Raw genomic sequence first — 14,885 nt, 5'->3', positions numbered from 1 at the left:
TTGAGAGCCAGGTCTGCCTACAGCGACCTTTCTCGATAGCAAGGCTATGCTCACTGAGTCTGTACATAGTCAAAGCTTTCCTTAATTTTGTGTCAGTCACAGTGGTCAGGTATTCTGCCACTGTGTACTCTCTGTTTAGGGTCAAATAGCATTCTAGTTGGCTAAAAAAAAATTGGAAATAATAATCTTTCTGTTTTCTCATGATTTGGTTGGGTCTAATTGGGTTTCTGTACTGGGGCTCTGTTTGTGTTTATGAAAAGAGCCCCAGGACCAGCTGGCTTAGGGGACTCTTCTCCAGGTTCATCTCTCTGTAGGTGATGGCTTTGTTATGGAAGGTTTGGGAATCACTTCCATTGAGGTGGTTGTAGAATTTACCGGCTCTTTTCTGGATTTTGATAATTAGCGGGTATTGGACTAATTCTGCTCTGCATGCATTATTTGGTGTTATATGTTGTACACAGAGGATATGTTTGCAGAATTTTTGCAGAAATAGCTAAATGTATTTAAAAATCGAAAATTCTGTGAACTGTGCAAATTTTTAATTGAAACAATACCGGTTAGCAAAGGTGTCCTCTACCTAGAGATGACGTGCAGGAGCTTGCAGGGATTTGTAGTCTTGCATGATTTCTACTTTGATGTGAATGATCATTTTAGAATCAGAGTAAATCGAGCCGAATATATTGATAAAAGTCACTTTGTCTGAGAGAGAATAACATGGTTATCTAAACGTCACAGCAAGGTAAACCTACACGAAACACAGCCCTTATGTTAAGTGCATCTAAAATTCCCTATGGGAAAAATGAATGGTGGAAAACTGATTGGAACCATTTCCCTGTTTGACCGCTAGGTTTTATGGGTATTATGACACCTTCACTTTGGGGCTCTATACAAGTTAGCAGGTCGCCTGGTTGAAAATGTACCAAATTATACTCAGAGTACAGAGTCTGCCTTAATTGGCATGTTACTTCAGACTAAATAGAAATTTAGAATTTAACCGCTGCACTTAGAATTCAGACTACATTAAACAAATACATATTATTTTTGTCCCACAAAAGTTATTTCTTCAAGCCAAAATTCCTTCACCCATACAGTAATTACAGTTTAGAGCTGCAACGTGTACAAAATGAACTTTCCTTACTGGCCAGAAGGAAACTTTTACCTCAGCTATCCCCTCTCAATTTAAGCACGTTCATTATAAACATAGTAATCAATAACCACTAGCAGGCCCACTGGTGTCTGGCGAAAAAAACAGAGCATGCAGCAACAGCTATGATAAATACACAAAAACTCCCACCACAGTTGGACATGTGTATACCTATTTCTCATTTGAATGTAAGATAGAAGAGATATACTGTCTTGATTTGACATGCACGTAGTATGGTGAATCCAGGTGAAAGCTATGATCCCTTATTGATGTCACTTGTTAAATCCACTGTAGATTAAGGGGAGGAGCCAGGTTAAAGAAGGATTTATAAGCCTTGAGACAATGAGAATGTTTGCCATTCAGAGGGTGAATGGGCAAGACAAAATATTTAAGTGCCTTTGAACAGGGTATGGTAGTAGGTGCCAGGCGCACTGGTGTGCGTGTGTCAAGAACTGCAAGGCTGCTGGGTTTCTCACGCTCAACAGTTTCCCGTGTGTATTAAGAATGTTCCACCACCTAAAGGACTTCCAGACAACTTGACCCAACTGTGAGAAACATTGGAGTCAACATGGGCCAGCATCCCTGTGGAATGCTTTTGACACCTTGGATAGTCTATGCCCTGATTAATTGAGGCTATTCTGAGGGCAAAAGAGGGTGCAACTCAATATTAGGAAGGTGTTCCTAATGTTTTGTACACTCTGTGTATGTGTCAGCAGCTGCTTGCTACACTCAGTTGTCTGTAGTTGGCTGCCATAGACCTCTACTCCCTGTGTGTGTGCACACGTGTCTCAACTATAGGCCATTATCTGGGGCCTCCATCTGCCCCAGGACAATCAAGCGTAGCTCAAAGAGATCCGCTCCTGTGATGTGTGGAAGGAGCCCTGCTGCTGGTGGCTGCGGTTGTTGTTGTTGGCCACGGCCCCATTACAGAGGGAGCAGACTGACTGAAGACAGACTGCTGGAGCACAGCTGGTGGGCTGGTGGTGTCCGTCTGCCCCCATTACCTCACCCTCTCCTCTCCCCTTCACCCCACCTGTAGCCCCAGGTGGAGGGGCCAGAACTGCCCCCCCACCTGAGAGGAAGCAGGCAGTGTGCCCCACAACCCCAAAAATGCTATTGCTATTTCCTGTCTAGAACCTCAGTTGAAGATATCCAGGTAAGGATAAGCTATTCATTTCATGGAGGAACCTTTTCAGATTCATAGCACCAGCGCCATTGCTAACTAGCATCGCTGGTCCCATTGTTCAGAATTCTTCCTAATTTACTTAAGTTATGGGATATTACAATCCTTTTTCTTTTTTACCCCCTTTTTGTGGTATCCAATTGTTAGTAGTTACTATCTTGTCTCAACTCCCGTACGGGCTCGAAAGAGACGAAGGTCGAAAGCGATGCTTCCTCCGAAACACAACCCAACCAAGCCGCACTGCTTCTTAACACAGCGCGCATCCAACCTGGAAGCCAGCCGCACCAATGTGTTGGAGGAAACACCGTGCACCTGGCGACCTGGTTAGCGTACACTGTGCCTGGGCCCGCCACAGGAGCCGCTAGTGCGCGAGTCGCTAGTATACACAGGAGTCGCTAGTACACACTGAGCTCAGACATTGGCTCAAATATACAATGCATATGGGACACACTGGTCACTTTAATAATTGGAACACTAGTCACTTTAATAATGTTTAAATACTTTGCATTACTCATCTCATATGTATATACTGTATTCTATCCTATTCTACTGTATCTTAGTCTATGCTGCTCTAACAATGCTCTTCCAAATATTTATATATTCTAATTCCATTCCTTTACCTTAGATTGTGTGTATTGTTAGATATTACTGCACTGTTGGAGCTAGAAACACAGCATTTTTGCTACACACGCAATAACATCTGCTAAACACGTGTATGTGACAAATACAATTGTATTTGATCAACTACAGACATAGTCAAGAACAAGAACAGGCACATACATAGTATTGCATACAACCTTTATAGAAGGTGCCAGCCACTAATTCTCATCTGCTAGATGTGTGGGCTGAACTATTCCCTCCAGCCTCTTACAATTGCATAGTTTAACACAATTACTAAAGTCAGTATTTGGTGCCAACATCTATGACAAACAAAACCAGATTAAGGAAATACAGTTTACGAAGAAACAAAAGGTGACCTAAGCCATTAACTGACCTAAAAGCAACCAAGACAGGACTTCTAATTAAGATCACTTTATTGGTCAAATGCCCACAAGGTCCAACCGAAATTTGACTTCCGCTCTTAACCCAACACCTTCGAAAGACATATACTGTTTTTTTAACGGAGAAGTGCAGGGGGGCTGCCACACTGGGATGGGGGAGCTGATGTGGGGGGTTAAGTGCCTTGCTCAATGGCACAATGGCAGGCAATGGCATCTAGGATTTGATAGCAGCAAAAACCCTCCGGTTGCCTGCTCACTTCCTAACAGATCTTTCCCATTGGACCCAGGATTCGAACCGGCAACCCTTCATTGCTGGCTCGCCTATCTTACCGCTAGATTACCTGCCGCCGCAGGTACTAGACCGTTAAGCATTGTTCTGTCATAGTAACTCCGGCTGAGCATGTAGCCTAACCCCCATCACCAACCCAATTTCTACAGGAATGACAGCATACAATAAGAAAAAACTGTTTCCCCAATAGGGATGCTGTCTTTTGAAGTGCGGGGTGAGTGCAGACAAACTGATCAAGCAACAATAAGATTAGCATCTGGCCCCAGGCGAGCTGCTCTTAGAGACTATGTTGTTGTTTAACAGAGATGCCTCTAAGCATTATCAACACATTAAGCTCATCAGGCAGCCTGCAATGCTTTCACAGGATAAAATATAGGATTTCATCTTGAAGTATTACGGTTGTGAATACAGTAGTTCACTTCACTGACCACAAGGGGGGCTCTCCTGACCACATTTTTAAAGGGCTTCTGACATGCAAAGCCCCAAGCCTCTGAAAGAAGAGAGAAAGCAAGAGAGGAGGAGGAGGTTGAATGGGAGAGAGACTACATTGCTTTTCTCTTCCATTCTCCGACACAGCCAGAAACAGACAAACACACACACAGCTCTGGTTGCCACACATAATCACACTTTTTAATTTCCCTTCAGTGTGACTGACATAAGTGTGTGGAGAGTGACAGCCTGGGTAAATAGTAGTGTGTAAAATGACAGGCCTGGCTCGCAGGGTGTTCATATGACCAAGGATTTACTGTCTTCACTAAACACCAGAGCACATTTCCTCTCTGTCTCTGTGTCTACAAGGCCAGAAATGAATGGGGTTTAAAGAATGAAAATACATTCCTTGTGTCGCTATACTTTTCATACATTCCTTGTGTCGCTATACATTCCCTCGCTATACTTTTTCTGCTCCCCCACCTCCCTCGCTGTACTTCTCTGCTCCCCCACCTCCCTCGCTGTATTTTACTGCTCCCCCAACTCCCTCGCTGTACTTTGCCTTCTCCCCCACTGTAATCACCAATACTCCCCCACCTCCCTCGTTATACTTTTCCTACTCCCCCACCTCCATCGCTGTACTTTTCCTACTCCCTACCTCCATTGCTGTACTTTTCCTACTCCCCCACCTCCATCGCTGTACTTTTCCTACTCCCTACCTCCATTGCTGTACTTTTCCTACTCCCCACCTCCATTGCTGTACTTTTCCTACTCCCTACCTCCATCGTTATACTTTTCCTACTCCCTACCTCCATCGCTGTACTTTTCCTACTCCCCCACCTCCATCGCTGTACTTTTCCTACTCCCCCACCTCCATTGCTGTACTTTTCCTACTCCCCCACCTCCATTGCTGTACTTTTCCTACTCCCCACCTCCATTGCTGTACTTTTCCTACTCCCCACCTCCATTGCTGTACTTTTCCTACTCCCTACCTCCATCGCTGTACTTTTCCTACTCCCCCACCTCCATTGCTGTACTTTTCCTACTCCCCACCTCCATTGCTGTACTTTTCCTACTCCCCCACCTCCATCGCTGTACTTTTCCTACTCCCCCACCTCCATTGCTGTACTTTTCCTACTCCCTACCTCCATCGCTGTACTTTTCCTACTCCCCCACCTCCATTGCTGTACTTTTCCTACTCCCTACCTCCATCGCTGTACTTTTCCTACTCCCCACCTCCATTGCTGTACTTTTCCTACTCCCCACCTCCATTGCTGTACTTTTCCTACTCCCCACCTCCATTGCTGTACTTTTCCTACTCCCTACCTCCATCGCTGTACTTTTCCTACTCCCTACCTCCATCGCTGTACTTTACCTACTCCCTACCTCCCTCGCTGTACTTTCCCCGCTCCCCCACCTCCCTCGCTGTACTTTTCCTACTCCCCCCCTCCTGCATCTCTGTACTCACCCCTGCTCTACCACCTCCCTCTCTTTCTCCCCCATCTCTGTACTCACCCCTGTTCCCAGGCTGCTTTGGAGCTCCAGGCCCTCAGACTCCAGACATCGGCCGGTGGTCCTCCCTTTCTCCCATGTACCTGAAACACACACCACAAGCAACTGGTTACACACAACACACACACCTCAGCTATAGCCATAAAACTTGAGCACAGAGTGAGACAAGGAGGCCTGTGTGGTTACTCTGGTGATGACTGAGTATTGATAAGGGGGAAGAGGATCCAAACCTATCAAATATTCTCATCAGGCAGCAGGGGAGCGCTGTGTACCTGCCCCCTGGAGGAAGGGTGTGTATTCTGGGGGCCTCATACAGACCAGATAGAAGCAAGGAATGGCAGGAATGGACTGCAAACTGCACCACCATCACAGATAGGATCTGCACCGCTGCCCATGAGTGCTGTACAGATTCACACATGTCAGAGGTAGAGAAGCGCTGCCTCACCCCTGAAACTGGGTCCCACCTAGAACACTGGACTGTCCAGGATCTACATGCTGTGCTTTCTACCTCCACTTCTTCCTCTGTACTCACCCTGCTGCTCCTCGTCTCGGAGGCGGCGGATGGCAGCTCTGATCAGTTTCCTCTCCTCATACTCATTGGCACCGCGCAGCTGACAGACAGGACAGCCAATACAACACAGGGACAGTGATGCTCAGAACCATTCATGACAAACTCAGAAGGACATATAGAGCTGCAGAAACAGATGAGAAAAACAGTCTGACTAGTAATGTAACCATCTAGTCACTAGTCTAGGAAAGTGTGTGCCTATGGAGGCTCGTCTTTGGCCTACCGGAGTCTCCTCTATGGCCTACGGGAGGCTCCTCTATGGCCTACCGGAGGCTCCTCGTCTATGGCCTACCGGAGGCTCCTCGTCTATGGCCTACCGGAGGCTCCTCGTCTATGGCCTACCGGAGGCTCCTTGTCTATGGCCTACAGGAGGCTCCTCGTCTATGGCCTACAGGAGGCTCCTCGTCTATGGCCTACAGGAGGCTCCTCGTCTATGGCCTACCGGAGGCTCCTCGTCTATGGCCTACCGGAGGCTCCTCGTCTATGGCCTACCGGAGGCTCCTCGTCTATGGCCTACCGGAGGCTCGTCTATGGCCTACCGGAGGCTCGTCTATGGCCTACGGGAGGCTCGTCTATGGCCTACGGGAGGCTCGTCTATGGCCTACGGGAGGCTCGTCTATGGCCTACGGGAGGCTCGTCTATGGCCTACGCGGGAGGCTCGTCTATGGCCTACGCGGGAGGCTCGTCTATGGCCTACGCGGGAGGCTCGTCTATGGCCTACGCGGGAGGCTCGTCTATGGCCTACGGGAGGTTTGTCTATGGCCTACGGCAGGTTCGTCTATGGCCTATGGAGGCTTGTCAAATATTAGTATTGATGATGTCTAACAGTAAATTCACAAGTAGTGTATGGGGTGCACATCCACTCCCTCACCAGTCCAGTCAGCTCCTCAATGTCCTGGATGGCTTGTAGTTTCACAGAGAGCACGTCTAGGGAGCCCCCCAATTCTGACCTGAGATACAGAAACACACACAGAAACACACACTGACACATCAGAGTGCTGCTTATATGATAGTTGGTGATGTTTGAACCTGCACATATTAGGGTTGCCCGAGGGGCAGTGTAATCCACATTGGGAGACATCATACAGTGTTGTGGACCTCACTGCTCCACTCGGAACTATAGCGTGTGACGGGCAGGCGGTGGAGTAACCCAAGATGCCAGACAGTTTTTCTTGGATGGGAAAAAAATGTCATGCTTCGGAAAAAGAGATTCCCCAGCATGAGAAACACGTAAAGGAGAGAAGCACACAGCCTGGCAAAGACTTCTTCTTCCTCCTCTCCATCCTTGTACATCTATCTGCCTCTCTTTCCCTCTCGCCTCGCCTTATTGGGATTGGAGGAAGTGTGGAAGTTGGAAGAGAATATATTTTACATTCCTCGAGTGAGTAGCAAAGAATAACGTTGCTTTCAGAAGGCTTTTGTTTGTGTGCGCGCCCGTGCCTGCACATGTGGTTTATACACATATTCCACCAGCTTTAAAGGGGCATGTCCTGTTATTTTTGTTACCCAAGTAATCCAACTACCACAGCAAATATAACTAATTTAACAGTAATTGTTCCTAATGTGATCCAGTAGGAGTAGAGATGTAGGAGCTTAGGGCCATTGTCCTCATGTTGGGGATCTGGGAGGTCTGAAGTGCAGCCCAGAACAGGAGTCAGCTAGGAGCAGCGGTCTGCTGGAGCCCTGGCTGGCTGCTGGAGCCCTGGCTGGCTGCTGGAGCCCTGGCTGGCTGCTGGAGCCCTGGCTGGCTGCAGGAGCCCTGGCTGGCTGCAGTAAAGCTGCTGTAGTAAAGCCAGTCATTAATTAGCAGAGAGGAGGAGTAAGCCGCCCACAGGGCTTGGCCTAGACGCTCCAGCCTCAACTCACTCACTACCATTATTGCCCAAAGAAAACAAATAAAAACTACAATGATGATGGGCACACAAAATGATGTTCGCCTGTTAACCCTGTTCCTAATTGGATTCTAATAAATACAAACTGGTGTAATAAACAGACAGGAAGCGGAGGTGGCGCTAAGGCAAAGTCATCAGTTTTCGTCCGTCAGCTACGGCTGCGTGGCATGACGGGTACTGGCGGTTACAAATCATTGAACCAGTAAATACTAAAGCCTGCTGTAACGGGTCAATAATGAATAATGAAATACAAATAAATAAAATGCACGCAAACAACTGCATTGACGTCTTTACCTCCAGGATATGGCTTCCAGCTGCCTAATAAAATGGGTGTGCTTTCGTCTGTAGGCTATGCCAACAATACTGTTAGGGATATCAAATTAGAAATGTATGAGAATACATAAATGTTATGCCTACCTACACAAGTGTGTATTCGCATAACGAAAAATAGAAAATTTGTTCTTCCACGTCCCGTCTCTACTATGGTTTTTCCCATCTGCAGTGTCGTGGCCCAAATTCCCAGAAGGCCTCCATGGAGAATTATTTTTATTTTATTTAACTAGGCAAGTCAGTTAAGAACAAATTCTTATTTTCAATGACGGCCTAGGAACACTGGGTTAACTGCCTTGTTCAGGGGCAGAACGACAGATTTTTACCTTGTCAGCTCAGGGATTCGATCTTGCAACCTTTCGGGTACAAGTCCAACGCTCTAACCACTAGGCTACCTGCCGCCCCAGAAGGAGATGGAATGCGTTATATGGGTTTGTGTGCTTGTTGTCTCAGTCTCCAGGCAGCTCACCTGGACTGGTACAATCTGTAATAGGTAAGGGGTCTGTCTGTATGTGTGTGTGTTTGTTTATATTCAGATTCAGGAGGCTCACCTATGTGTGAGTTGGTTCTCTTTGTTGTCGTTCTGGCTGAGATTTGTTTGCCGGAAGCGTTTTCTGGCCAGGGCTGCCTCCATGTCCTCCATCTCCCTCCTCCTCAGCTCTCTGATGGCTGAACGGATCAGCCGTCTCTTATCCAGATCCATCGTCCCATCCAGCTACACACACACACACACACACAGGGAAAGAGCGGGAGGGTCAGCAATGGAGAGCACATTGGAACACACATCTAAGAGAGCTGCCAAGACACTCAACCTCTTCCACCACCATTTAAGAACACCCACCCACACAAAACACAAATGTTTGTAACAGACAACATAAAAACAGAGGGTCATGCTCCATTTCCAGAGTGGTAATTAGCCAGTTGGCCTTCCTCTGCCCTGTAAAGTCAAACAACTGTGGCAGTGCAGTCAAAGCACCTCTGGAATGGCTCCATGCTCACCCCAGCCTCACCATGGGAAACAGGCCCTACCCTCTTCTCTCCGGCCTGCCTCGCATGGTAGCCCCATCTGGCCCGCTTAAGACAAGCGTTCAGAAGAGAGGGCAGAGTTATGGCCACCCTGCCCTGCCGAACACACACAGCAGAATCCCCAGCATCTTGAAAATGTTATGCCTGATCTCTGATCAGTCGTAGACAAGAGTTAAACGTAATCCTTCTTTTATGAGTGCTCAGTGTGCGACTTTCCCTTGCTTTGTTAAATAATCAAAAGGAAGTTCAACATGGAGAGTGAGCAGTAGGAAGTGTTAGTTGTATATTAGTCTGTGAGAGCCAGGCAGGTTTGTATTGCTGTTGGGTCATGGTTTTATAGTTTGGCGACAAGTCATTTAACTTCAATAAAGCACAGAGTGAGGACCACCTGAGCATGGACCGGACAATGAGAAACAGACAGCATCCCAGCTGCTGCTGAGCTAATGGGCTCTAGGAGAGAGGCTGGGCCAGGCTGACCGTAAACCTAATGGGCTCTAGGAGAGAGGCTGGGCCAGGCTGACTGTAAACTAATAGCCCAGCTCTCTAGCTCTCTCTGAGCCCCAGGTACTATCCCATAGACATTCACATCTATGGGTATGTAGCTTCTCTCTGCTATGGAGCAGTTCCCTGGGTGCTGTGGATGGCGGTTGACTGAGACCGCAGATGAAGTGGCTACTTAGAACTCTCATCCCAAAGCACGGAGCCTTTACACATCCTCAAGTGGCTTCATCAGTTAGAGGTGTTTTATTAGACAGAGGCAGGATGAAAAGTGTGTGTGCATGTATGTGTCTGCAGGCAGCACACAGAATGTGTAAACCGGGTGCTTTAAAATGTCAGTGACAGCAGCACAAAGAGTATGGGAGAGTGGAGAGGAAGCAGTCTCCCGTCAGGTGGGACAGGCAGCAGGACTCTACTCCAACAGACAACAGCAACCTGTCAACACAAGCAGGGATGAAGAGCCCCATCTCCTCTGGTAGACAGACTGCATTGGGAGACCTAAAACGTTCCTGGAACAGCCCACATGGCCCAGGCACATCATAAGTGTGCCAATGGCTCCCTAACTTAAAGGAGTGTGAGGGGTAGCAGGGGATGTAAACTGGGGTTCAAACAAGCCAACCTGAACAGCCCCTGTAACTGGTAAAGGAGGAACCAGGAGGTACAGTACTACTCGTGGGGAAGGCACAGGGTCACTGGGTTTGAGACCTCTGTGGTTTAGTCAAATACAGAGCTAAGCGCCTCTTACTCAAGGGGGTACCCGTGTAATTTGACTGAGAAGAAAATGTGTGTGTGTGTGTGTGTGTGTGTGTGTGTGAGTGAGAGAGAAAGGAAAAAGAGAAGATATGAATGAAGGGGAGACAAAAAAAACAGTAGTTAATGGTGGGATGGGATGTCAGGAGAGAAATTAAAGAAAATGAGTGTCATTATGCCAAAAATGGGCAGACAAGAGCAGAGTGGGAAAGGCCAGGTCATTTTTCACATTCCTGCTGACTCAGGAGTGGAGAGAGGCAAGGAGGGCAATCAGCAACACACAGTCAGGGACTGGGACAGACAGGCTCACACAGATGACACATGGGCTGGAAGCATGTCCAGAGTAGGACAGGTTCGAGGGCGCAGGCAAAGAGAGGAGGAAATGAAAATGCACGTGTTCACTTCCACGCAGTGTCTCTCTCACACACTTCCACCACACAGGGCGGTCCCTTTATCCACAATGAGCTTTTTGCTGCGTGAATGCTATAATTTGATTACATATCCCAATATGCTGCCAAGTCCTTAACTAGGATTTAGTGTTTTACTTTGAGTAATTTAGAGATTTATTTATTCATTTTTCAGATAAAAGAGAGCGCCTGGAGCCGGAGAGACAAACCAGTGAAAACAGGTGAGAGCTAGGCTACAACTATAGCACAAATTAAGCACACCAAATACTCCACCACATGCTGCCTGTGTGGGAGGGAGTCAATCACATTAATTTCTGTTGATCAAGAGGAAGAATGCCATAAAAACTTTCTTCATCCCATGAACAGAGAATGTGACGGACTGCAGATGGACGGTGGTCTGGCTGGCATTACCAGCTGTCCAGATTAATTACCCCAATCCTTACAACAGACATTTAGATCACAAGATGAAACAATAACTTGTGATCATTAGGACTGACTTTTGCCCCACGCCAACAGCACGTTACTAAGTAACAGCATCAGGTGGGTTCCAAAGAGTCTCTAACTGGCCAACATGTTCACAGGATTTAACCTAACGTCAACCCTGATAGGTCCAGACATGCAGGGCGAGAAAATGACTGTTGGCAGCAGGCCAGCAGCTGTAACCGTCTTTCCCTCCATCTGTCCATTTGGAAAAAGGGGGAAGAAGGAAAAGAAAAACTTGTGCCAACGACTGGGCTGGTACAGGAAAGTAATGAGTAATAGAGCAAATAAAACATACCTTTGACTTGGGCGTCTGCCAAGAAAAACACAAAATAATAAAAAGAACCAGACATGGACAAACAGTTATTTCACTTTTGACTCCTAGGTGTGTGTAATCGATACAGGGAGCCCACTGTAGTGGTTGGTATACAGTGCCTTCAATAAATTCATACCCCTTGACTTATTCCACTTATTCCAGAATTCTAAATGGATTAAATAGACACACAATGACATAGTGAATGATGGCATTTACATAATCATCCCCACCCCTGAGTCAATACTTTGTATAAGCACCTTTGGCAGTGATTACAGTTGTGAGTTTTTCTGGGTAAGTCCCTTATAGCTTTCCAAACCTGGATTATTATTTTCAAAATTCTTCAAGCTCTGTCAAATTCGCTGTTGACCCTTGCTATACAACCATTTTCAGGTCTTGCTTTAGATTTAAGTAAAAACTGGGCCACTCAGGAACCTTCACTGTCCTCTTGGTAAGCAGCTCCAGTGTAGATTTGGCCTTGTGTTTTAGGTTACTGTCCTGCTGAAAGGTGAATTCATCTTCCAGTGTCTGGTTGGAAAGCATACGGAACCCCTAGGATTTTCCCTGTGCTTAGCTCCATTCACTTTCTTTTTTATCCTGAAAAAGTCTGGTCCTTAACAATTACAAGCATACCCATAACATGATGCAGCCACCACTATGCTTGATATTTTGGAGAGTGGTACCCAGTAATGTGTTGAATCGGATTTGCCCCGAACATAACACTTTGTATTCAGGACAAAAATGTAATTGCTTTTCCACATTTTTTGCAATATTACTTTAGTGCCTTGTTGCAAACATGATGCATGTTTTGAATTGTTTTTATTCTTTACAGGCTTTCCTTTCACTCCGTCAATTAGGTTAGTATTGTGGAGTAACTACAATTTTGTTGATCCATCACAGCCATTAAACTCTAATTGTTTTAAAATTACCATTGGCCTCATGGTGAAACCCTGTGTGGTTTCCTTCCTCTCCGGCAACTAAGTTAGGAAGGATGCCATTATCTTTGCAGTGACTGGGTGTATTGATACACCCTCCAAAGAGTAATTAATAACTTCACCATGTTCAAAGGGATATTCAGTGTCTGCTTTTTTTGGTTGTTATTTTTTTTATACCCATCTACCCATCTTTGCGAGGCATTGGAAAACCTCCCTGGTCTTTATTATTGCATACAGAGGGAATCCGTGCAACTTATGTGACTTGTTAAGCAAATGTTTTACTCCTGAACGGATTTAGGCTTGATATAAAGGGGTTGAATACTCTACTGACGCAATACATTTCAGCTTCACATTTTTTTGTATTAATTTGAAAATAATTCTAAAACCCAAATTCCACTTTTGACATTATGGGGTATTTTGTGTAGATCAGTGACACAAAATATCAATTTAATCCATTTTAAATTCAGGCTGTAACACAATAAAATGTTGAAAAAGTCAAGTTGTGTGAATACTTTTTGAAGGCACTGCATTTCTATAATGGAACACACCGATATGTAGCTATACCCAAAGGAATCATATGTTCTTACGTTGGAATTATTTTAAATTCTGCTTATTTCAAAGTTTTATTTAACCTTTATTTAACCAGGTTAGTCAATTAAGAACATATTCTTATTTGAATTCATCCTGTTAGAATACCCAGCTTTGGTGAAGGCCTTGTCTGCATTAGCATTGGACCCAACACAGAGCTTTTGACATGGGAAACAAAATGCTGCATCTGCAGTAACCAAGTATTACAGCCACTCTCCTATGAACCAGTTGCTATTAAATTAATGTTTTTGGACTGAGAACCTGCGGCTTGGGTAGGATTCTAGGCTAAGCTGGGCTGGCTCTTCTTTTCCAAGATCGTCAGGAACAGTTGGAGGGGGCTGTCAAGCCATTATCCTGGCAACGCTTGTGGAAGGGTGGGTAGGCTCTGCAAGCGGAACTAGCTGGAGCTCCATCGTCGCTGCTGGATTTGCTTGGTGATTTGATGCTGCTCCTCATCACTCTCCTTCTGGATTTGTTTGGGTACTTTGGTGAAGCCAATTTGTGATATATATTGTGGCATATTAGCTGTTTCGAGCTAGCAAAATAGGCTAAGGCTAATAACACTAACACTTTACAGCTAGCTAAGAAGCTAACTCTGTAGTGGTGAGGCAAAGTTGAGTGAAGCAACTTCAACAGTAAGCTTGACCCCGCCCTTATAAATCTAAATCAAATATTATAAGCGGAGGCGTATCACGTTATTAATTTAGCCTACCACAGATGAGTTTTTCCCGCTTTTTATTGAAACCCAATGGAGTGATTCCTAACCACCCTAGTGGCTTTCCACAGCCCCCATACACCCACTGAGACACGCTCTGTCCATTGTGCTAACACAGCACAGCGAATAGACAGATTTTGCGGCAACCTGTCACTCAATTTTTACTTTTTTATATAGGGACATAAAACCAAAACTGACAGGGGCACACATTTCAACTGAGGGGGCTAGGTCCCCTTTTGCCTCCTTGTGGAGCTGGGTCCGCCCAAGCATGGAACTCCTCATAACAGAGCCTGCATGAAGAGGATCCCTTCTCTATCCCCCTTTCATCACTCTTCCTTCCATCTTTCTCTCTGTTACCCCTCTGAAAACAATGGCTGCACAGTATAGTGAGGTGTAATCTGGCCCTGGGTTATTCAGTGCATATTAAACTCCTTTATTTCCCACTGGAAGCTACAGGCTGGGGCCAGGCAGGAAACCAAGTCTTTCATCCGTCTAATATGCGATAAGGCTCTTATATACTATGATCATATTTCCATTTTAAATGGGTGTGGTATGTATTACTCATGTTGTTTGCCAGTGGCATTGGGGAATGGTTCAGAAGGTTTCCCTGTCTGTTATGGACTTTCAGTTCTCTTTTATGACAGCTAACAGCTAGCTAGTTGCCAAGAAAATAACATGATATTAGACAGCAGGACACCTGATACCCTCCAGTTATATACGTAACTTACCTCTACGGAGTCCATCGCTCTCAACTCTGTTTGTTTGTTCCTGTCTATCTCTCGGTTTGTGCCAGGCTGGCTTCCTCAGTGGCAGCTGGTAATCCGC

General features: G+C 45.9%; 1 protein-coding gene across 1 annotated transcript in view; it reads right to left on the bottom strand.

The window, feature by feature from the left end:
* LOC139390127 (smoothelin-like) overlaps nucleotides 1–14,885 on the bottom strand; it is a 55,655-nt gene extending 40,770 nt beyond the window's left edge. The window contains exons 1-5 of the mRNA XM_071137294.1: nucleotides 14,789–14,885; nucleotides 8,900–9,063; nucleotides 6,998–7,076; nucleotides 6,091–6,169; nucleotides 5,562–5,641 (exon numbers count right to left, since the gene is read on the bottom strand). Of these exons, the coding sequence (XP_070993395.1) occupies nucleotides 5,562–5,641; nucleotides 6,091–6,169; nucleotides 6,998–7,076; nucleotides 8,900–9,063; nucleotides 14,789–14,803 (417 nt within the window). The 5' untranslated portion in view covers nucleotides 14,804–14,885. The remainder of the gene's footprint in view (nucleotides 1–5,561; nucleotides 5,642–6,090; nucleotides 6,170–6,997; nucleotides 7,077–8,899; nucleotides 9,064–14,788) is intronic.

The sequence above is a fragment of the Oncorhynchus clarkii genome, chromosome 30 (genome assembly GCF_045791955.1).
Source record: "Oncorhynchus clarkii lewisi isolate Uvic-CL-2024 chromosome 30, UVic_Ocla_1.0, whole genome shotgun sequence".
NCBI classification, from domain to species: Eukaryota; Metazoa; Chordata; class Actinopteri; order Salmoniformes; family Salmonidae; genus Oncorhynchus; species Oncorhynchus clarkii.
Note: the sequence above shows the minus strand (reverse complement) of the source record. Positions and strands in the feature narration are given on the sequence as shown.